The sequence below is a fragment of the Hyalella azteca genome, unplaced genomic scaffold, assembly GCF_000764305.2.
Source record: "Hyalella azteca isolate HAZT.00-mixed unplaced genomic scaffold, Hazt_2.0.2 contig15946, whole genome shotgun sequence".
Lineage (NCBI taxonomy): Eukaryota > Metazoa > Arthropoda > Malacostraca > Amphipoda > Hyalellidae > Hyalella > Hyalella azteca.
The window spans coordinates 208,814-233,968 of NW_025945775.1; the positions used below are offsets into that span (position 1 = coordinate 208,814).

A 25,155-nucleotide genomic window follows, 5' to 3' on the forward strand; every position below is an offset into this window, starting at 1 on the left:
TAATAAGTAGAGGAATTGTGCCGGGATGCGTGAGTTGGATAAACATAGCGGCCAACCCGCTGGCAGGTGGGCAAGCGATGCCACAGCAGCTGCTGCTGCTGCCTCAGCTTCGGAGGTGATGATGTTGATGTTACTGCTGCCTCAGGTCTAGAGGTGATGATGTTGATGCTACTGCTGCCTCAGCTCTAGAGGTGATGATGCTGATGCTACTGCTGCCTCAGCTCTAGAGGTGATGATGCTGATGCTACTGATGTCTCAGATCTAGAGGTGATGATGCTGATGCTACTGATATCTCAGCTCTAGAGATGTCGATGCTACTGATACCTCCAATAGTTGCTGATGCCAACCACAGAACCACTGGCAAGCTACGCAAACAAAGCGACATGGGGAAGAATGAACTTTCGGCGCAGGCTTCACTCAGCGACTCACCGCGCTTTGACTGTGCTGGTAAGTAAGGCTTGGTGAGTGACATGCTTGTGGCTAATGTACAGACACAACAGTCAGAAAGTGTCATTTTCGCAGCTTATTCTTACCAACTAATACAACCATATACACATTTGAAGTAGAATATGCATGATGATGCATGTAAAAGAAGATGATTATACATATTTTACTAGCTCGACGAACTCGTGAAAGCAACTTCAGGTCTACCGCGTTGAAAAAATGCTACCCAATCAGTTTCATCTTGTAACCTGTGGTCCTGTTTCACAAATTTTGTCAATATTCGTATATATCGAATTTTTTCGTTTTTTTCGTCATCTATTAAACAAACAAAAAAAAATAAATTTACCCCAAGGTACATTTTACCCTATAAGGTATACTTTACCTCAAGGTACATTTTACTCAAAGATGCTATTTAACCCAATGTAGGTACAATTTACCCCAAGGTTCATTTTACTCCAAGATGCAATTTACCCCAAGGTACAATTTACCCCCAAGTTAGAGAACCACTACATTAACTTATATTAGAAGCATAACCATCAGCATGATCATCGGAATCACCGGTAATATCATTAACATAAAAATCATCTAACTCAAGTGACGTCATTTATGCGTGGTCGATTCGCATGCGTGCACAGTTATACAGCGTAGATTCGCGCATGAATAGAATTTGTAACCTACTGAAGTTTTGAAATTCCCCTACAAATGCGTGTTTTGCACTTAGAATAAGTGAAGGAAAACACGAGTGTTTCAGGATGGACACATCACAGTAAAAATGTTATCATTCGTAATTACCACCTTCAGAACTTTCCATTTTTGGTAGAGTGATAAAAATAATCGTTTTCTGACCATACAAAATTCGACCTTCACGAAACAGATATATTATTGTTGATAGTCAGAGCATTACAACCATAATTGAGAGGTATCTTCTATATATCCATTTCGAGCATTTCCCGGCAAAGCCCCATATATTTGGGCAACATAATAATAATAATTTTTTAGACAATTTAACTCGCCCGGTCAATCATTCAGTCTCTGCAAGTTATACAATCACAAGCCGTTCAAATAAACAAGCTCTTCGAACGGTAGAGGGCAAAGTAGCAGAGCAAGCGATTTAGCCAAGACAGGAGCGGCAATATTTGTGTGTTGCACGCAGGCTTCAGAGAACACACATCAGTGACGCGAGTGTTGCTCGAGTCAACAACTCTACAAACACAGCCAAGCTGTCCGCGGTGCTGCTCCACGCTCAATAATAATTGCCATCACATAATTATTATTTAATTGCATATTGTTTTAATTGCGTATTGAGTGCTATATTGATTAAATTAACTGTTAGTGGAGTCGTATTTCTAAGTAATTTTTGATCAGTTGAATTGTTTTGCCGCTGAACAGCTGGTGAACGACTTGCAGCATCTAGCTGAGAATAATAAATCACAACTTTTTGTTGTGATGACAAAAATGAATACTTGAACAAGTACAAGAAGGTCTCTCAATAAGCCAATACCTCATCGTATAGTACAACATTCGAGTACCAGATATGAAAAAGCTCTTTTAAGACGAACGTTAAAGCTTCCGTTCATGATATATCCTCTGAAATTTCCAATTAAGGCGAGTAGATCATCTGGGTTGATCACACACGTCTGTAGATCTCGGACGTAGATAGCGCACGCAGATCACACACGTAGATTCTATTGAAAGCGCCAAGATCGTAATAAACTAGCCAAACTCTAACTTTTTTTGCACAAGCGAGACCTGTACTGCACTAAGCTTAGCTCCCAGGCACCACGATGACAAAAACAGCCGCCTGACGACGCGGCGCTGGTGTGAAATACGGCAGAACTGTGATGCGTGAAGCTATACTAGACACGAAGATTAAGAACGCGTAACTCTAGCCTAGGCTGTGATCTACAATAAATGCTTAATTGCTAAGCAGAAGTAGGCATTTGTAATATGTCTGGTTTAATTGGTGATGAAGATTAACAGGGCTCAGAAGAAGCAAGGGAGGTTTAGCGACGTATCCGTAATAGACGATACATCAGACCCGCCACTCCCGCAGCCAACATCTCACAGATGACACACGGAAAATTCATAAGATGAAGATAAAATGCATCCTAAATTCTCTACAGAACGAGAGTTGCTCACAGAACAACCCTCTCAAAGTTCGTGCGTTTCGTGGTCACATCTATAAATCCATCTATACATTTGAGAATATAATTCATCAGAGGTATACGTAATATATTCAGATTGGCAAACAATCATCTAGATTGAAAGAATCATAGTTTTTAGCATCATACAAAAAACGTTACTATAATATACATTACTTTAAATTTGGTTACCCTGCAACACTGCAGGCGGGTGGAGCCACGTCATATCTAACAAAAATAAAGTTAATACTTTTGATATTAGAATTACTTTTTTACTCATAAAATTAGCAACCACTCTTCCAATAAGCTTTTCTACAAACTGGAGACACATAAACAATTTAAAGTTTCAACACCAATCGCCTCCTGAAAGTGGGACGAGTGCTACATTATAAACTTCCTAGAAGTTACTGCTCTTATTCAATTGAACTCAAGTTCCCGACACCCAACAGTCAGCCCTATCTATCTTCGTGTGTATTATTATTATTATTATTATTATTATTATTATTATTATTATTATTAGTATTATGGAGCTAGTAGCTAACTAAGTTATTGGCGAAGCAAAAGAGCAGCGCGATTAAGAATAAATCTAGTCAAGCGGCTTGCCTATAGAACGAGCAGGAGGCGATGCAAACAATAACAATTAAAACATGGTTAGTTAGTTAGTTAGTTTAGTGGCCAAATGTTTACTAGCGCTTCAGCTATTTAGCTATCTCGCACCGAAAGTCAAGATGAACATCACCATAGAGGTGGAAGGTCTTAATTATTCATCACCCACAAGGGGCGGAAAATCTCGTATGTCCAGCCCGCGCTGAAGCTGGCTCGAAAGAAGCAGCGTTAGCATCTCAAAGAGACGAAGTGACAAGGAGGGACAGGTGAAAAGCAACAGAAGCGAAGACACTCGAACAAGAGGTCGCTTACACGGGACGTCGGCTGCCCGCACGAGAGAGACAGAGAAGGGAAATGTAAGGAATCCTACCTAGATAATAACTTAACCCCACAACTGAGACCTACAGTCAGACACCGCGAGCTCAGCGGTGGGGCGCTCAGGAACAATCCCCCTAGGAACGCGAAATCCCATAGGACTTCTGACGAGCACAGACACACGTCAGAAGTCCCCCCTGAGGGGTATTAAAACATGGACGAGCGTCTATAAAATCAAACACGAACGACTCAAGTACCATCTGAACCAGAGTACATATTAGTTATATCAACTATTTGACTCACGCGTAACTGTTAATGAGTCTGGCTCCCACTTTCTATCGGACTGCCGAGATGAGTATTGTTTTGGATGGCAGAGCTAAGGGTGATTAATCTAGTAGTTGTTTACGAAGAGTGTGCAGAGGATTCGAGAGCCGCATATTTGCGCCGGCTGAATATTCAGCGGCCACCTAAAAACACTAGTTTTATCTGACCACGGTAGAGTTTGTGCTATTTGTTGATGAAGTAAGCGTCAAGAATCCCGTTGTGGCATGCAGTGAAGCCACGGAGTCAAGACGTTGTTTGAGCACCAAGGGCTCGCTTCATTCTTCGGAGCTGGCTGAAAAACACGACGAGCTGGGGGCAGTCTGAGGCATTCGGGCGTGATTTATGAAGACATGGCCATTATCGTGTCACGCGACGCAGTGTCAATCACTGACACTGAGCAGCCTTCACTAATTTCACATCGGTACGCCTTATACTAACTGATAGTAAATGCATACCTCTTTATCCGCAGGCTACGAATTTTTTTCAATAAAAAATAGGCATAAAACTTTGACGATGAAAGTGGATTTAGAGAACTTCAATAATTAACAATCAAAGTTTTCACGTTTTCATGTTTAACAAAAAGTTAGATAACGCAAACCCCAAGCGATATTTTTATGTGTCGATGAAATCTTTAGTAAAGAAAACATTCGTGAAAAATGTGAACAAAAGCCTTATGCTACTACTGATGTAAATGACTAGCAACTGTTCAATAAGAACCACATAATTCTTTGATGTCCAAATGAACGGCACCAAATCGGTCAGTGAAGCACATGCTGTCATCCAGGAAAAATTATTGACGGACAAGGGATTACCAAAATCATTTAAAAAAACCAACACTATTAAGGAATACAGGTAAGTATATACATTAAGGCATTCATCATCTCAATACGGTGCCCTGGCACTTCCAGATTGGCTATAGCCGCAGCCTTCGCCATCCGAAGTTAAGACCAATATTTGAATTACGAGATAATTTTAAAATATTCAAATTCAGCGTTGAAAGATACAATCTTACTCGTTAAGGAATAACATACACTCGTAAAAGGGTATCAAAAAAAATTATATGTCCCTTACAATCTTCTAACTTTCGAAGACTACTCAAATCTCAGATAGCTAAACAAAATAGAGCAATCAGAAAAATTGTCAACAAGAGTTACTATACGGTCAATCAAACTGCTAACGAGCAAAAGGGCTGAATAAAAAATAACATCAAACTGAATTTTTATACCATCAATCTCTGAACAAACAATGCTTTGAAAAACGATCAAAATACATAGAAAAAAAATATTTTTTTAAACACAAGTTCTTATCGAAGACGCACCAAAGGGCTAGGCAGCAAAAACGTTGTTAAATGATTTAATTGCATAACGCAATGGTCTTCTAATGAACAGTGAACCTCATTGCACTCACTATATATACAGCAGCATAAGGTGTTGCTATACATCTATCATCATTGTCACTATACCGCATCGTTACGTGCCGTTGTCTATTAATCATCAGTCACTTTGGATGAGCCGCAAGAGCCGTTGTAGATTCTCACAGTCACTAAACAACAGCTTTACATGCTGCTGTCTATCATAACAGTCACTATAAATTATCAGAAAGCACCGCAGCTTACTATCACGGACACTATGAAGATGCGATAAACGCCACAGTTTTTCATCCTATTCACCGTACAGCTGAGTTAAGCGTCAATATCTTCAACAATTTATTCACTAAAACAACGGTAAGCTCCCTCGACACAAGATTTAAGTAAGCGCCAATATATAGTGCCAGCAATTATAAGTGTCAAGAGTGCTGAGAGGAAGGAGAAACGAACTGTCACACGTGGTGCAGTCACCGCACCTACTTAGTTCTGCTGTCCAACACACGCGACATCACAAGCCCTGCAGACACGCGTGTAAGCTAATTAAGTTATACAGCATTAGGAACATTCATTGGAGATTTCAGCCATCGTTGGGGGAGTTTAAAAATAGCAATGCTACGAAGCAGTGAGTGTTGCAAAACAAACAATGCAAAAAATAACAAATGGAAGTAAAAAAGTTCCTACGTCATACATACCAAAGTTTACACGAGACCAAAATGCGATAAACCTACGCAGGCTTTAAAGAAATACAGTTTAAAAAAACTCATTACCAAAGTCTTGAGGGAAATAAGTAAGACGGGTGGGATTTTAAGAGAACTTAGCAACGATCGATCATCGAAACTCTTGACAATAGGGATAACAATCGTAATTAAAGATGCAAACAAATGTTATCGGCACGATGCATAGATCGCTTGCAAACGATGATGGCCAAACAAAAAATAGCGTAGCCCTAAGTAGATGCCCGCCGCACTTAAGCCATAAAAGTGTTGACTATCTCAGTTTCCGCTAAAAAGCTACGCCTACAAGAGTGAAGTTAATCAAAGTCTGATGCAGCTAGCAATTAGCAGCGACCGACGGCAGTAATGTGCGTACCAGACAAATTCGATTCGAGTGACGGAGTGCCTCTCAAGGCGCTGTAGCTGAGTTTGACGAAGTGCTTCACAAATATCTCGTTCTTCATTCGTAGGAGAGCCGCACGAATCACTTGGTAGAAATAGACGCCAATTATGCACGAGCGTCCGACACACGCAGGCACGCTTACCTGCAACACGCACCTGGTCGGCGCTCAAGAAACTGGCGAACTTCAAGAGCTATTCAGTTCAGAGGGCGGCATGTGCAAAGAGCAATGCGTGGCAAAGCCTTTCACTCATTAGCAGAAAAATTCACTCAATAAGCAAGCGTAATAACGCGTATTATCGACTCGATATAAGTAAGACATAAGATAAACAAAATTCACGTTATGGCTCAACATAAGATGTAAACATCAAGTAGCTAAGTAGTTTCATCGGACAAATATTTAAAAATTTTATGTAACCGCTTCGCCAAGTTCTAAACAAACGCATTACAACTAATGCCTCGTATTTTTTCCTAAATATAAGCAAGCTAAACTGTACAGAAGTGAACCAAATCTCAGGCGTTATACGTGCGGTGCCCGTTAATGAACGGGGACGATGGCGCTCTTAATTCGCTCAGCCAAAACAGAGGACTTACTCAGAATGACAAGAAAATTGGGGCCACGTGCGGCTCAAGTCTACGTCGGCCGCACACGATGCGCGCGTTCACAGGACACATCAGCGCCAATTCAGTCATCGTCAGAGATAACCTGCGCATTACACACACCTTGACTGCGGGTGAGGAAACTAACTGTTCTGTAATAACAAGACGCAGTTATTTACAGCCCAGTCAGTTCTAGTGCCCGTTGTGTAATATAATACGAGTTTTGTGGTGTTAATTCGTACGTATTAAAGAGCAAAGGTTTTGTTTCGTAAACAAAAATGCATATACAAAAATGTGAACCACGCTGTCACGTACCCACTAATAAAATACCTGTAATGCCCATTATTAATCGGGAGCCACGCAGCAAATTGTGATTACAGTTTGCGGAGCGGTGGCTACGGGCCATGAGCTGCAGCCCGCCATGCAGATCTTATAGCAAGTCACCGGTTAACGTCGATTGTAAACCTTGTATATTCGCTGCATCGTCCTAGGGTTTAGCAATAATAAAATCACTGCTGTATTCTCTTATTGCAAGACGCAATAGGTATTACTCCTGTGTGTACTTACATTAGTAGCGAATATATTTTATGCGCCGTAGCTATGTACCATGTTCTTTGTTTAAGTCGTCTAGGATTACTATACGACTGACCGTATTTTTTAATTTTAGCTTCTGCCAATCTTTGTTTTATTATTTACGACTTGTCACCACGCCTCAAGTAAATAGTTTTTATTTCTTGTTACTTTCAGCTTACAAGAGCAATAAAGGAACGCGAGAACCCACGCTTGTATGTTAAATGCATCGGTGACATAGCAAATACGTGAAATGCCTTATAGACACCGCGCTCTGTTGCATTCATTTCATTTGGAATCAGCATCTATTGCAAATTTATTTATTTTCACGTTCCAGACCTTCATAAATTCAATCCCTAACAGCAACCATTCGTTAAATCTAAGGTAAATATTAGGGGATTGATTAAGCTCCTGTTTTAAGGTAGAGTTCAAAAATAAAACTTAATTTTATGAAACAGTTATAAACACTCAACTATTTCACAATGAATTATTTAGAGCTCTAACGCAAGGGGGACTGGCATGGAAACGGCTCATATTGGTTCCCACGTCAACATCTGTTGAAACCTTCAATAGAAATAAATAGAAATAAACCATTGTACGAAACTTCAGGGCTGAATGTGCGTCTTCCAATTTGAATAGTTTGACTTAGGTTATGCATACTAAAATTCTACAGAATAGTATTTCGCAGTCGAAAGTTACACAAATTCTAGATATTTTCACTCGAAGCAAGCAACTATTGTCACTCAACATGCACATCAGTTAAGGCATTATTCGAAATATCCATACAGTCTAAGTTTACAATCAATAATTGATAATGGAAGCATCATCTCCATCATTCAAACCGCTATCTTGTAAATGCACAAATCAAATGTATTCAATAGATTCCTGAAAATTGTACCCAAGTGACATGCGATGGACGATAAAGCTACGATGGTCACGGCACGTTATCGCGAGGTGACATGCAGGGCTGCAGAGCGTCGTTATCGTGCAAGATCTTAAGAGCTAACGCTAAGAGCCGCGCACTAGCGTAATGCCGAAAGCACCTCAATAAAACCACCGCCCTAAACTGAAATTAAACTTAATCAACACGCAGCAACTTGGCATTTCTTTCAGCTGTGAACTTATATTCCAACAGAATCCAACTTCAACAATGGTAAGAAGGAACATGCCGCAGCATGGTCTAAAAAGCTACCTATATGCATTTCAACAAACATATTTAGTTCGAAGAAATTAATCCAGGGAGTGAAGTTAAACGACAACGCCAGCAGCAATATCGGTGATCACTCATTCGTCAACGGTAAGAGGCCACGAAATCTTTTAAAAACGGAACAGTAACTCACAAAAGAGCGACGACATCAAAACCGTTATACATGAACTGGAAACTTAATTATTTGTAATGCCAAAATTAGCCACGCCTTTTGTCATCGAAAACCTAATTTCATTCTTGAACACAAAACAGATTCTATGCACGCACGAAATTTGAACAATAACTCAAAAGCCAACGTTGAGCGCCCGGCGACAACCATAACGTTCAGCAACGACACTTAAAATTAAGCGCGATTAGGCAGGTCGGTCTACCGGCCTATCTGAAACGATGGCTACAATTAATTACTAGTCATTTCTTTGACATATGACGACCGAATCCATCAACTCATATCCCACGTCAGAAATTTCTAATACCTCCAGAAATCCAGCACCACTCAGAAAACTTTATTACCAGAGACAAGCCAAGACAAAAAATTAGTTCAAATTTTTGTCTCATGGCTTAAAAGTGAGCTTTTGAGTGGCAATTCAAGTAGCTAGGGAGGAGTCCCGAATTGAGTGGCAATTCAAGAGGGTCCCGAATTTCAGCGACGACACAATCAGAAAGTTGCTATAATTTGGAATTAGTCATTTGCAAGGCTCGTTGAGAGAATGGAAAGGAAAAAAAACGGAGAACTCGAGTTTCTTAGACATCCATTAGTTGAAGTTTTTAGGCTAAACGGAACTCCCGCTTCCGAAACACTAGCATCGCTCACGAGCCAAAGAAAGAAGGTACGCCGACGCTGGCAGGGGAACGAAAGCCTTCACAAGATACTTGAAATTCCTAACAGAAATTACAGGCGCAAACGTGCCTCCTAAGCAACAACGGACGCTAATGACAGAAGGCGCTGGGGCCACGTACAGCATGACAGTGGCAGGAAGCTGTAGTAGCAGGCAGTAAGTGGCAGAGGTATAAATAATAGACGCAAGGTTTGAGTTTGCTATAGCGCATCACACCGTTGACGTGCTTTTGCGCCAGAACTTCCAGAACTCGTCAAAAAACTGAAAGGTTTCGATCAGAACCCACCTTCTTGAATCATGTACCACTCGCGAGTGGTAAAAAGTATTTAATGCCAACGCGCTGGAGCGTACATTAAAGGAACAGCGTTAGCATCTCAAAAAATATATAAGGAAGGAGGAAAGGACAGGCGGACCGCAACAGATACAATTAAGGACCCTCGCACAATACTGTATGTCGCTTACACGAGACAACCGCAGGAGAGAAAACGAAGGAAAGCGCAATTACGGCATCCTGACGACCAAAGAACTTGACCTGCACAACAAGACCCCCGGCCACATGTGAGTCATGACAGCTGTGAAGAATCTCTTTCAACTGTGAACTAGGAGAAACTTTGGAATTTTCGTTTCAGTTCCACTTTAGTTCTACTTTTCGTTTCTACTTTCAGTTTAGTTTTACAGGTGTAAAACTTCACAAACCCTGAAAAATTACAGAAAAAAAGTCGAAGTTACTCGGGAACTTTATTCAAAATTTATATTCATGTCGGAACATAGAAAGTCTTGGAAACATGAGATCATAAACCCGGTCCAGCTTAAGTATTAGCAAGCAATAGACACGGAATTTCCGATTCGAAATCACAGCGTCCTTTGTTCATGGTGGCCCAAATTTCGATTCGAGACCTCGGGAATCTCAAGTCACAATCATGAAATTTTGATGTAAAATCATGACATTTCTGGTTCGTACTAAACACAATTTTTCATTCGACATCACAGAGTTGAAATTTTTTCAACTCTTGATCATAGAATATGTCATTCGTGATGATGGCATTGTCAGCTTTGAAACACCACTAATAACTATTCCTGACATTTTTCTTCTATAGGTACGGTGACGCAATTCCTTGTATCGATTAGCCATTTACAACCACAAGAAAAATATCTGGAGTTCCAGTCAGCTTAACACAACTAAAACCCGTAAAATTTTCAAAACCAATTACACGTGGAACGTCACGAAACTAAGCGAAGAAGATCATTTCATTTTACAATATACACAATATTTTCGTGTAAATAAAAACAATAAGCATTTTCCTTTTATAAATAGAATATACTACTTGGCGTGATATTAACGATAGAGAGAACACAATGAAGCCATAGGTGCAGTGGAGGGCTCCCGAGCTATTCGTTGGCACTATAATGGAGAAGACGCGAGTGCGTCGCATTCTCGGTGGCGAGGCGACGGCCACATGGACACCTAACGTGCGTCGCAGTCGCGATCCTGAGTGACACTGCGCTGTGCCGGGCTTGCGGTTGCCCTCTTGGTGCTACCTTACGAGCTGCTGCTGCTGCTGCTACTGGTGGTGCTGGTGCTGCTTGTACTGCTGCTTATACTGGTGATTTTAGTTTTGCTGCTGCAACTGGCAGTGATTCTTCTACTGCTGGTTTTACCGCTGCTGCTGGTAGGGCGCTGACTGATTGATTGGCTGTTGGTTATAGAATAGAAGTGTCGGCACTGAATAAATAGGCCCATGGCCTGTTATTATTCAACTTTTGGTTCATCTCGTGCCCTTACAGTAGCGGGTAGCGCGTCTGGAGTTCCAGAACTGGCGAGTCTTCTCAAGAACCAAGTTAAGAAACACTCATCAAAAACGTCAGCTGGCTTGAAGTTCAAAAAAAATGCAGAGAAAATTCGTCAAAATTCAGAGCTTGAAGTGGACATTATGTTGACCACGGATTGGGGCTACTCTAGGTGAATATTATGAGCATCGGCAATGAATAGCGCACTGACTTCTGAAACTTGGAGTATAAATTACAATAATTATCATCATTGGTCTAAATAAAACATATTCTTGTATAATATAATGAACCAATTGATGGATTATGTGGGTAGGACGCGACAAGTCTTGGTAATACAAACAGAATTTTCAGTTCTGCCGCGACACAAAGCAGACGCGCGCCGCGATCCCGTCATCCGTCACCTGCCGCACGCTGATGATGTATTGCCGACACCTCACCACTACAACCGCCACAACCCCAACCCTAAATCGCTGCACAACCCCAACCCTAAATCACCGCCGCCCAACAACTCTACCCCCGCCGTCCCAACCCAAACAACTCTACCGCCGCCGTCTCGTCTCAACCCTCGAACTCGACCAACATAACAATCAGGAATATTATCTCTCTAAAAGTATTGGATTGCTTTATAATAAACATTTAACTCTATGATGCCACTGAAGCCTTTCGATCAAAATTTCATGAGTCAATTGCCGACGAGTCATTCCTATGAATTAAGCTCGATCGGTATCAATCATTATAAATAAAGAGAACGTGCAGCAGTTGAGGCAAGGTTCATGCTGCTCATGGCAAAATATTGCTTGATTAATCACGCATGTTCTGGTACAGAAATTATTATTTTGTAAAAAAGGACTCTTTCAGTTAAGAATATAATTGATATATAAGAGTATTTGAACTAAGTGAGCAATATAATCAAAGTAATGTTTCCCTTGTTGAAATGAAATCATATGAACTGGAGCAGATTCTCAAACAGTAAATTATACTTAAAAATACGTTTTCCGCACGCAAAACTTGACACTTCAGTACCTCAACACTTCTCACTCCTGCACACTTGACTGTACTTGACTGTAAAGACGTCCATCAGCACGCCCGATTACAGCGTTCAATCTCTGCAGCGCCCACTTGATGATACCTCCTGCACATGTCCATCACTGCATCGCGCAGTGCAGTGCCCGCACACTGCACCTGCCCTGCAGGTCCCACACACTGCACAACTGCACCACTGCTTCACGGCAGATCAAAGCAAGCGCCCACGCGAATTCAGTCGAGATCCGTACTTTCAAAACTCACGTAATTACACATAGCGGCCAATTTCTAACCCGTGCTTGGTGGGTATAACTTAAAAAACCACAAGTCATTTTTTGACGGAGTCATGAACGTGTAACAATCGACCGAACGAGCCCGGTATTATAAAATTCAGTGAGTCACGCCAACCAAGCAAGACGTCGTATTTACCGGCGGCCATAAGCACAGAACAAACAGGCGCTTGTAGCCTAGCAGCGGCCGCGGCACCTATAGCGCCGCGGCTATCCCCGTACGCGGCGGCTCAAAAATAGAAATTCCCCAGTAAATATCGACAACAAAAACGGCGTCTCAGGGGAAACTCTTTCGTAAACACGGCCAAAGAAAATCAATAAAAATAAATACGCGTTGACTCGCGCTCGAGAGGCTAACAAATTAGTGGAATTCTTAAGAGCTGAGGCGGCGGGCCGAGAAAAAGAAGCTTGTGACTTCTTGAAGACGGCGGCGTTTGATGGCATCACGAGAGCTCGTGAACATATCGAGGCTTATGATCATATCAGCGCCGCGACAGCTGCGACACTCAGCATGTGTGTCGTCCCGGGGCACACGGCGCCGTGAGACGAGGATGAGATAGAAACTTAGGATACGAGACGGAGATAAAGATAGGGTTAATGATAGAGACGGACATAACGATGGGATTAATGATAGAGACGGACATAACGATAGGATTGAGGATAGAGACGGACATAACGATAGGATTGAGGATAGAGACGGACATAAAGATTGGGTGAAAGATGAAGACGGACATAAAGATACTATTGAGAATAAAGATGAACACCTAAAGGGAGAATAATTGTTAGGAAGAAAGAGACGAAGTAATAAAAGAAAGAAGAATTGGCAAATAAGAGAAATTAATAAAGTATAATGTAGTACATAAGTTGAGGTTCAACACGCTTTAAATGAATAAACATAAAATGTAGAAGGTTGAATTAAAACAAAAATGTTTGACAACGTACGGTTTGGCGGCGGCACCAAATAAGCGAATAAAAGGCGGTCAAAAAATCAGGCCAGACATTCAATAACAAGGCAGAGCATATTTCAGCCGTGGCAGCAGATATTCCTGCCATGGACGTGGACATTACAGGCATGACAGTAACTGTTTCAGGCGAATTCATGAATATTTCAAGCATGGGAGTTTAGGCAGAGGATATTTCCTCCCAGACGGTGGATATGTTATCTAAGGCAATGGATATTTGAGAGCGGCCATATGAGGGCGGTCATGGTCGAATAAACGTCAGTTATAATTGATACAACTTAATTGCTCACCCATTAGAGATATAAAATCAACTAAAACTATTGAATGTGAAAAATTAAATAACTATATTCTTGTCTTCAAAAACATTTGACAGCAAAATGCGTTGCTTGCATGGAAGCACAGTGACTAATATCATGCGCGTCAGCGTTAAGCGCGCTCAATATATGCATGCACACTTTTAGGCCCAGTTTCCAGTACTATTTAATAGCAAAAAAAGAATAGTAACGAAAATGCAAAGGCCTATTAAGGAGTAGAGATTGAAAAAAATAAGATGCTCTGAGCTCAATGTTAAAAGACGTTTTTCATGCATTGTAAATGATTGTTCATTGCATTGACGGCAACGCGCTGTGTGCGGTCACAGCGAAATACTGGAGTGGTGACCGAATGTTCAGAAATAATGAAGCGATGACCGAAAGCTCGACAGCACAATCTTCATACGGCTAATTTGGTGGCGCGAAGTACTCATTAGATGTAATTTGCGCGTAGTTTGTACATCTGGTACAAACTAATACGTGATAAGAATTTCAGATGCGATACTGACATGTCTCCACGAAAATGGAAAAGCGAAAAATGATTTAACGAAATTCAACATGAAATTCGCTGAGAAAATCTTGAACGTTTTTGACTCGTGGATTCCGACAGAATTTGTTAATATTATGTAGCTCATCTTGCAAAAAGTAATACTAACATTAATTAAACACAATAAATAAATTTAGGTAGAATTAGTTATAATCAAATTGAATTGCTTACAACACTCCTTACAGTAATTGGAGACGACACGACAAGATTCATCCACAGCGCGATTTCGCAATCAGCCATAGTATTTTTCCTCGTCATTACCGATATATTCATCACGGATAAACGTGAAAAAATATAAAACAATTATAATAAATACAGCAATCAATGTTTCTAAAATTCGCATATGTGACATCTGAGCATCAGCGACTCGTACAGTAAGAAGATAGGTATATAACTTAACATCGTTCATCGCCCATCACTTCACATGCATTACAAGTTTCAAACTGGTAAATATGTATTGTAGTATTATAAATAAACTTACCTTCAAATAAGACCGCTCTTCTATGACGTAAACGATGTAAATGTAATGCAAAATATTGTAAACTCACTCAGACACAAACATTGTGGGTTGAATTACACCGAGTGTCAATTGTATGAAACTAGTTAGACAGTCACACAATACGCAGGCAGACAACAATGGAGCGCGTGGAGCAAGTGAGACAGTCGCACAATACGCAGGCAGACAACAATGGAGCGCGTGGAGCAAGTGAGACAGTCACACAATACGCAGGCAGACAACAATGGAGCGCGTGGAGCAAGTGAGACAGTCACACAATACGCAGGCAGACAACAATGGAGCGCGTGGAGCAAGTGAGACAGTCGTACAATACACAGTCATCAGTACAATGAACAGCATTCGCCAGTAGCATCAGTACAATGAACAGCAACAGCCAGTAAATGTACATGAAAGGAACAGTACAACTCACCCTGGGCGACAGAGGCTTCGACGCCGAGCCTGTGAGCCAGCGCAGAAGCAGCTGCCTCGTCTCTTCGTCGACATCGTCGCTATCGACGTCCAGCGTCTGCCATCATACACGGTACTTGTTATTTGTAAGTCTAATTTGAATATCGGTAATACGCTCCTAAACTACGAATCTCAGTTACTGTACACGTTACTGAAGAGCGAATATCAGCAACACGCTACTGAACTGTAAATATCAGTTACATGTCACTGAAGATCAAATAGCAACACGCTACTGAAATATAAATATCGGTTACATGTCACTGAAGAGCAAGTATCAGCAACACGCTACTGAACTACAAATATCAGTTAATCTTTACTGAAGTACATATATCAGTAACACGCCACTGAAGTACATGGACTAGAGACACGTCCCTACTTTACTCCGATATCACATTGGCAACAACGTAGGAAGGTTATTAATTAAGTACCTACCGGTTGCGAAACACGACACAGAAATGTGCTTGGTTACGTCCTCTACGCAAAACAAAAATTTACTAACCCAGTTGAAATATTAAACCAGCTGATATAACAGCGAGTTGATTATTCCACGTCGTTATTATTTCACACAAGACTACCTGAGGCTGGGTGAGTGTGGGAACACAAGACTACCTGAAGCTGGGGGAGTGTGGGAACACAAGACTACCTGAGGCTGGGTGAGTGTGTGAACAGAAGACTACCTGAGGCTGGGTGAGAGTGGGAACACAAGACTACCTGAGGCTGGGTGAGTGTGGCAACAGAAGACTACCTGAGGCTGGGTGAGTGTGGGAACACAAGACTATCTGAGGCTGGGTGAGTGTGTGAACACAAGACACACCTGAGGCTGGGTGAGTGCCTGCCGCAGCTGGTGACAGAGGCTGACAGGCGTTGCCAGATGGTGGTCAGCGCTGACATCCGGCAAACTGGCAAGCTCCAGCTGAGCGCCTGCAATTCCATATCAATAAAGGTACTGTGTCTAAAAGCATCTCTGATAAAACATATATCTAATATTTAGGCCAAAAAACACCATTCAAAGTAAATTCACCTGCAAGTAGCAATGATAAATGAGCTATTTTACTTTTGAATTACAATTATAAAACAATTGCAAGCTCTAAGCTACACACTTCTAGATTGAATTTATCTCAATTGGCAAATATACACTGAATATAACTTTTCTAATATCAAAAACAGAACATTTGTGCCAAAGAATAAGTGTTTAATCATTGATTTTTATACCTCATTTCAACTCTAAGAAAATTCTGTCAATATTTAAAAATTTTGCAAAAGCATTTACTGTAACTCAACATCTGACATGATAAAAACAATGTGCTTTATTAACAGTACAAGTATATACTAGTGAGCTTGTCTAATTTGTAATAAAGATGTCAGAGAGCATGAAGATAGAGTGAACTACCTATTGTTCAACATTCTAGGTGTATTAAAATATTTAGCAATGATCCATAACAGCAGGCTATTTCAGACAAGAGCTTCAAAGCAAATTAATGCAAAAAATTGAGGAGATTCAAATTTTTGGTTATTTTCAAAGCAGAGTTGAATAAAAAATTATATTAGAAAACATAAAAAAAGTACATTCATAAAATTAAAATCTTCCAAACAGGGGGATATAAATGGTAAATAAATAATAAACAAAACAAGAGCTACGGAAAGGGAGAAGAGCTGGTGTAAGATTTAACATAAGATTAAAATCCATAACCTGAAAGATCCATGGCAGTGCAAGACCTGTGGAATATAGCAATGGAATAATATGATTAATTCATTAGTGGACAAAAGCATCCCAATATCTGCACAGACAAGAAGAAAAAGTTAGGATTTATATTCCTATCCCAAATCAAAAGATGTTAACCCATCCTCAGTATGGTAACTATGGTAGTACTTGCTTGTCAGTAATAAATCTGTCAATGCTAGGCTTGTTGACATAAGGCTTGTCAACATGAGGCTTGCCAATATGAACAACAAAGACTAACATCCAAGGTATGGTACTGATAACTCAGAATGATGTCTAGATTCAAAATATCCCATCATAAGTTAGAAACCAAATTCATCCAATAAAAATTCCCAACTTCCCCAATTCTCTAACATATAGTAAGCAAAATGAATTAGGTATTTTCTGCAATGCTGTATTGATGGTATACAAGTTAAAAACATCTGTATTTTGTTCAAGAATAATAAAACTGTATTTTTTCAACATAAAATGTACCTACCTATATACAGTACATATATTGATAGCAAAAATTTAACATATTAGCAAGTGCAAGAGAACCAAATCAATAAGAATAATTTTAATTAAGCATTTCATAAAGCCTATTTTTATCATTTTTCATACTGAAACCTCTCTATTTTGAGGTAAACAAGTGAAAACACAAGGCATAGCTTCAACATAAGAATTTAATTGCATACTCCTGCTCTTGTATTATCAATTTTATTCTATCTTGTTTGGTCGTCATATGAATATCAACAGAAATGGCATCTATAAGCCATCACAAAAAAGTGTTCACAAAGCACTGAGGAGTCAGAACAGCATACCTCCCTCAGAGCTCAAGATCAATGAATGAAAGATACTCTATCTGTCATATCACTGGCCTAATCAGAGATAAGCAAATATCAACAGTCTTATCAGCAAGCACATGAAAATCAACCCTCCATATTTAGGACTCTTAACTCTTCACAAATCCAAAACAAGGGAAGCATGAGTACAAATAAAGAAATAAAAATCATTTCATTATTTACATAATTTGATAAACTTTAAAATTTATTTTGCAAATACACAGGAGCTAAAACAAGCTCAAATAAAGATTTTACACTTTTTCTGCTATTCAAAATCAAGATTAAAACTAAGTGAATTATGAATCAATAATTTACGCTTTCATTACCATTAGATACATACAAACAGAAATGAAGTCAAACATAGATACCGGTATGCTCAAACATTCAGTCAAATGGTTAATACTAGTACCATATACCTATACATTATATACCTATATACATGAGGGGAAACAAACTGACATGCTTAATTTCCTTAACCCTTTCACGCCTGAATTATCTTGTGATCCAAAATAAAATATTTTTATGCTAAAAATGAGTTATTTAGGTGTTAAATATTACAGAAAGAACAATAGTTATGAAATATTCCTTTATTTGAAAAAGTTACAAAATGTTGCCTTTTGTCTACATCCGGCAGATATAGACAATTTCGAATGGCTACTTAGTATGGTATTGAGCATAGCAAGTTTTTGTTCTAGTAAGGCACAAACCTACACTACATTTGTTGCACCTTACTTTAGTGAAACCTTTCACACTAAACTTGCATCTTTGTTTTGTTTCAGCAATAAATGGCAAATGACCAATATTGTCGAAACGTACAGCGTCTAATGGATGTGAGAATTTCCTTCTTTATGAGGTGGAGGCTCCATTCACGTGGCTTGGTCTTCCTCTTGGAGTTGAACTTGGACTCATCAAACCAATGGCTAGATCTTCCTTGAAGTCGGACAGACTCTTCACTTTTGATTTCATTACATGGCAATTCCTTTTATACAAAAGCCAAGAATTCACCACACTCATGTCCAATAAATACAAAAAAATTCGCATGTACCATTTCTTAGATTTGAAATCTATGCGGTAAAGTTCGATCAACATGTCACATAGATCGACGCCTCCCATAAATTTGTTATATTCTTTTACAACAAATGGTCTGTTTATTTCAATGTGCTTGTTTCGCTTCTTGTCCCATCTCTTGACGGTGTCTTCTGGAGTGATGCCGGCATAAGTTGAAAGAAGGTGAACAGACTTATTGTCAAACCACTTCACTGCTATTACATCACGATTTGTTTCGACACGGTAGTCGAAACTTCCTCGTCCCTCTTTCTGTAATTTCTTGTCATTTTCCATGATGCATCCTTTCAGTCTATTTGCTCTAACAGTAGATACATTCAAGATTCCAGATTCCTTTAGTTTTGACGATAAATCAACAGAAGAGAACCAGTTATCGTAGAACAACTTGTAGTTCAAGTGCTTAGGTATGCCTTCAGCAAGACGAAGCACATAGGCAGATGATACTCCAACACCAAGGTCATCATTTTTCTGAGATTTGCCTGTATATATCTCGAAGTCATAAACAAACCCACTTGATCCTGCTTGTGATATTACTTTGTATCCCCATTTGTGAGGTTTTTTTGGATTGTATTGTTTCAAAGATATGCGAGCTTTTGTGGGAATGATTTGCTCGTCTACAACTTGATGTTCTTCCTGCGATACCTTCCGACAATTTGTTCTGATAGATTCAATTATGGGTCTTATTTTGAATAACTTATCAAAATCGGGATCATCTCTGGTCTTCTGTTGCGTGTTGTCGTTGAAATGAATATATCTCTTTATCTCTTCAAACTTATCTCTACTCATGATGTCTGATATTGCGGCCAGTTGCAGGCCTTTCTTCCAGTATGTCCGATAGCTGGGAACTTTTATAATACCAGTTAGAAGTAGAATTCCCAAAAAGCATTTCATGTCAGTATTTTCAAGACGCATCTCTTTGCCATCCTTCTGTAGTGCATGCAGTTTAGTTTGTTGAACAATGAAATCTATAAGAGCATCATCAAAAATCAAATTGAAAAATGAAGTTGCACTAAATGTTTGCCATTCTTCATCAACAATAAGACGGTCTTTCCATTCAATATCATTAGGCGGAGAGAAATCTTTTTTACTCCATATGAATTCATTTATTACATTCTTAGCTGCTCTCTGTTGCTCTGCCATAATTGAAAGTGGAATATCATCTTCAGATGCACCATCATGCACTTCGATATTTGGCAAGGTGCAAATATGTTGGATGGTATCTTCTTCTTCAATATCATCATATACAGCAGATTCAAATTCTTCATCATCTTCATCAGATTTATCACCATCAGGACAGAGTACCATCTTCACAGCTTCATCTAATGTCAGAAACTTCCTACCCTGGCGAATTGCCGAGCGCTTCTGTACCTTTTCGTATTCGGTCAAGTGTTCTGTGTTAGATCTACTTGGTCCCGGCTGCTCATAAGACATGATGGATCTGCAATATAATATAAGGAATAACTACTTAGGACTACAAAAATTTCATTGGTAATCAAGGAAATAGTTAGTGCTGTCACGACGCTCTTCTACTCAGTTGTTTACCAACTTGTGAATTACTGCCGGATGTAGCAAATAAGCTACATATCATTTCAAAACCTTAGATTTCAAAATGTTCATGTTATATAATATTTTTGACAATTTAATATCTTACTATGCATCATTACCTATACAATGAGTATGATTTGCACTAAGATAATCATTTGGAAATATTTTTAATCGCGATATCAAATAATGAAAAAACAGCGTAACACTCACCAGACTCAGGAACGTGTTTTGACGCGTCTTCTCTCGATCATAGCTGTCATACTACTGACGCAACGAAGCAAATCTTAGTTCCACTTTGTAGCTGTTGATGCACTCTTTGCAACAGCGTTTAAAAATATCCTAGATTGTAATTAGAAATGCCTTAAAGATAGACTAGAATTTAATGTAGACTACAGTCTACATCCGTCCTGAAAGGGTTAAGTTTAAGGAAGCTCACAATGTAGAAGTGTGGCCACTCACCTGCAATGATGCCATCCATCTGCTGCAGAGCAGCCTCAAGCATGAGGCTGGCATCCAAATTACTATGGCCTTTAATTGCTGGCAATTCCCCGCTCATTTTCCTGTCTTGTTTGCACACACAGCAATATTTAACCAGAAATTAATTAAAATGAGAGAGCAGTAGAGTAAATTAGCCCAAACAAGTAACTTGAAATTTTTACTCTTTATAAACAAACCTCATGACTATTACTTGTGGAATATTCTCTACTTTGGTCTGACAATGTTCATAAAATTAAAAAAAATTCTGAAAATTCAATAAGACACAATTAACAGATTAAATTGATATCCATCATAACTTGACTTTAAAATATTTTATCCAATGTTTACAATGTGTTGTATGCTCCCTGCCAAGTTTCTTTAGATCTTCATGACTCCAATTTGTAATATATATAACAATAGAAAATGAAATGTGGAAATCTAGTCTAAGAAAGTAGCAAAAACTATTATATATTAATATATTTTCTACACAACACAGAATCAAATTTTAATTCTACCAGGGATTTGATTCATTTTTTTGCAACATTATTCATCTATATACGTACCATCAACTGGGGCAACTTTAGCCACCAAGGGTGACTTTGACCACCACTACAACAAGAAATAAATGGCAGCAAAAGAAAATAATAAACGTTGGCCAAAGTCACCCCACCCAGTCACTTTGGTCAATGTTTATTATTTTGTTTTGCTGCCATTTATTTGTTGTAGTTTTGGCCTAAGTCATCCCCGGTGCCCAATGTCACCCCAGTTGACGGTACTAAGAAACAATTGAGTTTTATTTGAAGTGTTCTGGATTACCCCGTTACCAGGGGTAATTCGGGACGCTTTAATTTTGTGTCTGGCACCTTACAAATAGCATATGGAATTTTTTCAGAAATACCATGCAAAAGCCCTTGCAATTTGTTTCTGAAAAGTTTCAAGGTAAGAAGTTATTAATGGAAAACACTCAAAACCATCTCTTATTACCCCGCTTGACGGTGTACAAACTTATTAAGGAGCTTTATAAATTATGTTAGAAATTGTATCTTAAGTTTTGTTTCTAAAATAGATCATATTTAGTGAAGGCCAGCAATTCGGCATAGAGGCAGACCAGAGAATTTTAGAATCAGTTCATTTTTAATTTTCTTATCTACTCAAGATTAAAACCAATATCTCTTATCTGATAATGCTGGTATGAATGGTATCCATGATACTTTACTGTTCTACTAACTCAAAAATGAACTTGAGGAAATTTCTGAAGAGTCTCTGCTTTGCCTCTATGTAAGTTGTTGTTGTGGTTCCCCGGTCTCATTTTTATAAGAGACCTCCCCCTTGCGCAAGTACGACACCACCAACAGGGGGTCACTCCAGAGCTGTAGGGTTGAGGTTATTTGGTGGTGTTGTCTGAGGTCCTGCCAGAGTGGACATTCCAGGAGAATGTGAGTGATTGTGTGGGGAGCTCTCTGGCAGGATGGGCAGGTGTCTGTGTCTGCTTGGCCTATTCCGTTTGCGTATGTTTGTAGTGAAGGGTGGTGGCCGCAGCGCAGCCTGGCTAGGTGTACTCTCTCCAGTCTAGATAGCTGTGTTTCTGTGCTGCTTATGTCAGGTGGTGGGTGCCCAAGGACTTTGTTCTAAGTGTCATAATTGTGTGTAAGTGTTTTTTTGTGCTGGTGTTGCCTTAGGGTGGGGGTACTGTGTCTAGTATGTTGGTGTAGTATCTGTGAGGGGTTTGCACCATTTGTCTATGTGTAGGTGGGTGGCCGCATAGGTAGTGGCATGGGTGTTGTGTGTTGTTTATGGCTGCAGTCTGCGGCTATCAATTGTTTTGCTCACTAATCACTATATACCTATGTAAGTTAAAGTTGGCAACATAAGTGGCATGCACCTATGCCTATGGCAACATTGGTCGGTTGGTGGGCAGTAGCCATTCTGGTGAATCAGGACATCAGGCAAAAGCCACCTATGATTGATGACAGAATAAGACAAAATCACAAAAATGCCTATGTTTGCACTTTGCAGTCAGTTTCATCTGATTTTATTGCCACAAACTACAAAGCCTTATTTATTTCATAAAAGAATTTCAGAATGGCCTATTTTTGCATTTCTATTTTGAACATCACCCTAAAAAATGCCATTTTCAAGTGAGATTTTTGAAAAATTCTACCTAATATTCGAGATTGGGTTAGTGCCTAGGCCTAGGGCCTAGCTACTGCCTATCAAAATCAAGCTAGCCTTAGACTTTAGTCAGAGGCATTGATTTGATTTCATAGCATCGATACACTTACAATGATATTGAATTACTGATAGTAAATTAGTGACAGCATTAGCAGCACTGAGCACACTGAGACTGAGCACAGCATTCACAGCAACAGCCTAGCAGAGTAGCAGTAGCAGTACTAGAGCAGGCCGGTAGCAAATAGCAAAGGAAGGAGAGATTTTGTTAGAAACCAGTTCATTTCAAATTACCTTATATAGTTATTATAGTTTTTGTATTCAATATCTATACAATACTGCTGGTATTCAATATCTAAACAATACTGCTGGTGCTGGAGTGCTGGTAAGTGGTATCCAATATCCACTATGATTATCCATGATACGTTCCTGAAAGGCTGAATCCTGGTCTGCTCATAGCATTCTGCCTACTCATAGGACTCCTGGAGATCTGGACTCGAAAACAAGACTTACAAGAGTCTATAAAAGTCTCTGCACCTGCAGCTCTGCCAATTGCCAACATGAATAATGAATGGAAATTTGGGATGTGACATTACTACGACCTACGTTACGTCGGTTGTAACTAGTACCGTAGTACGTAACTACTAAGTACTAACAACTATGCGTACGTACGTACTAACTAGTTACGTCAAAGTAAATAGTAATTAATGAAGTAAACAGACTTGGGAGTTAGAGAAAGAACCATGAAAAGCATTTAAGTAGGAATTTCACACATCTCTTTTTCAATTAAATGGATAAATAACACTTTCCACTCATATTAATCAGCTTCTATTTTTCACAGCTTACAGCTGTCAAACGGCAGAAGCGGGCACTGCTCCCTTGACCCTTCACTCACTCGCGGACCGATTTAAACTAAAGTTTCCATCCGATGATCCGATACAAAATGTGGATATTATCGTTAAAAAACGTATCGTGTTGAATCATTCTTCAGGAGGTTCACAGTACCATGCACAGTACGCTGTGCCTTAAGACGATTTATACTTTAGGCTGCTATTAGTTAAAATTAAGATACGACTCAATGAATAGGGGAAAAGAAATATTGGACGCCAGATTTGCGTTTATGGACAGGGAGTGCAGCTTGCCATATCTCATCCAAAATAAACTGCTTAGCTTGCGAAAATTGCCATGCATAGTAGACTTTATATTACTCGAAGAAGTCAAATGCTATCAGACGTATTGCCAGCTGATGTTGCTGCCAGCTTAGCAGCGGCTGCATAGTTTTAGACCCTACTTTTACTGTATCACAATTATTGGGTTACAGCAACTAAAATGAGATGGGGGATGGTTGAAAATAGACTTGAGGAGATGATGTTATATCCATATATAATAAGTTGTAAGATGTCATATGGTTCTGCTGTGACGAAGGAGTTACTGGGATCAGGGAGTGCCGTCCAGTATAGATGTAGGTTACTGGCGCGACAGACAGCATATTGCTCACAGACTGAAGTGACAAAGCTAAGAGCAGGCTTTCTGAGAATATGGGAAAAATCCGGGGAGTAGAATGGTCTAAATGTCATTGAATCTCCCTGATGTTGTTTCCCACACCTCCCAATAATGGCAATTGGAGAAGTGGTGGTGAATCAAGGAGGTGGGAAAATCTACAGAGAAATTTCTGTGGCGTGATTCGAGTGTAGGGAGGATTATGCAGGGATCGTGCATCTGTGCAAATTATGCAGGGATCATGAGACGAGAGGCAGCGCGTGTCGGGCCGGGTGCGGGATGGTGCTATATGAAGGCATCGGTGCCAGCGGTTGAGGGCACTGATACGCTGATATTATTCAAATGCTTGAAAGTATGAGAGCACACATTTGTCTTTTTACGAGAAATATCTGCAAAAATTAGATCAGTGATGTCCAGGAGTTGGAAAAGAAGAAGCCGTGGAGGAGGACAT

At 39.7% G+C, this 25,155-nt stretch overlaps 2 protein-coding genes across 2 annotated transcripts in view; both read right to left on the reverse strand.

Moving 5' to 3' along the window:
- LOC108677154 (liprin-beta-1) overlaps positions 1 to 21,301 on the reverse strand; it is a 64,483-nt gene extending 43,182 nt beyond the window's left edge. The window contains exons 1-3 of the mRNA XM_018165318.2: positions 21,018 to 21,301; positions 16,222 to 16,328; positions 15,370 to 15,465 (exon numbers count right to left, since the gene is read on the reverse strand). Coding sequence (XP_018020807.1) covers positions 15,370 to 15,465; positions 16,222 to 16,328; positions 21,018 to 21,114 — 300 coding nt within the window. The 5' untranslated portion in view covers positions 21,115 to 21,301. The remainder of the gene's footprint in view (positions 1 to 15,369; positions 15,466 to 16,221; positions 16,329 to 21,017) is intronic.
- On the reverse strand, positions 18,520 to 20,957 carry LOC108677155 (piggyBac transposable element-derived protein 3-like). The gene is made up of 2 exons (XM_018165319.2): positions 20,769 to 20,957; positions 18,520 to 20,451 (listed from the first exon to the last, which is right to left on the reverse strand). The coding sequence occupies exon 2, from the start codon at positions 20,442 to 20,444 to the stop codon at positions 18,795 to 18,797; it is 1,650 nt and encodes a 549-aa protein (XP_018020808.1). The 5' UTR covers positions 20,445 to 20,451; positions 20,769 to 20,957; the 3' UTR covers positions 18,520 to 18,794.
- Positions 21,302 to 25,155: the final 3,854 nt, after the last annotated feature.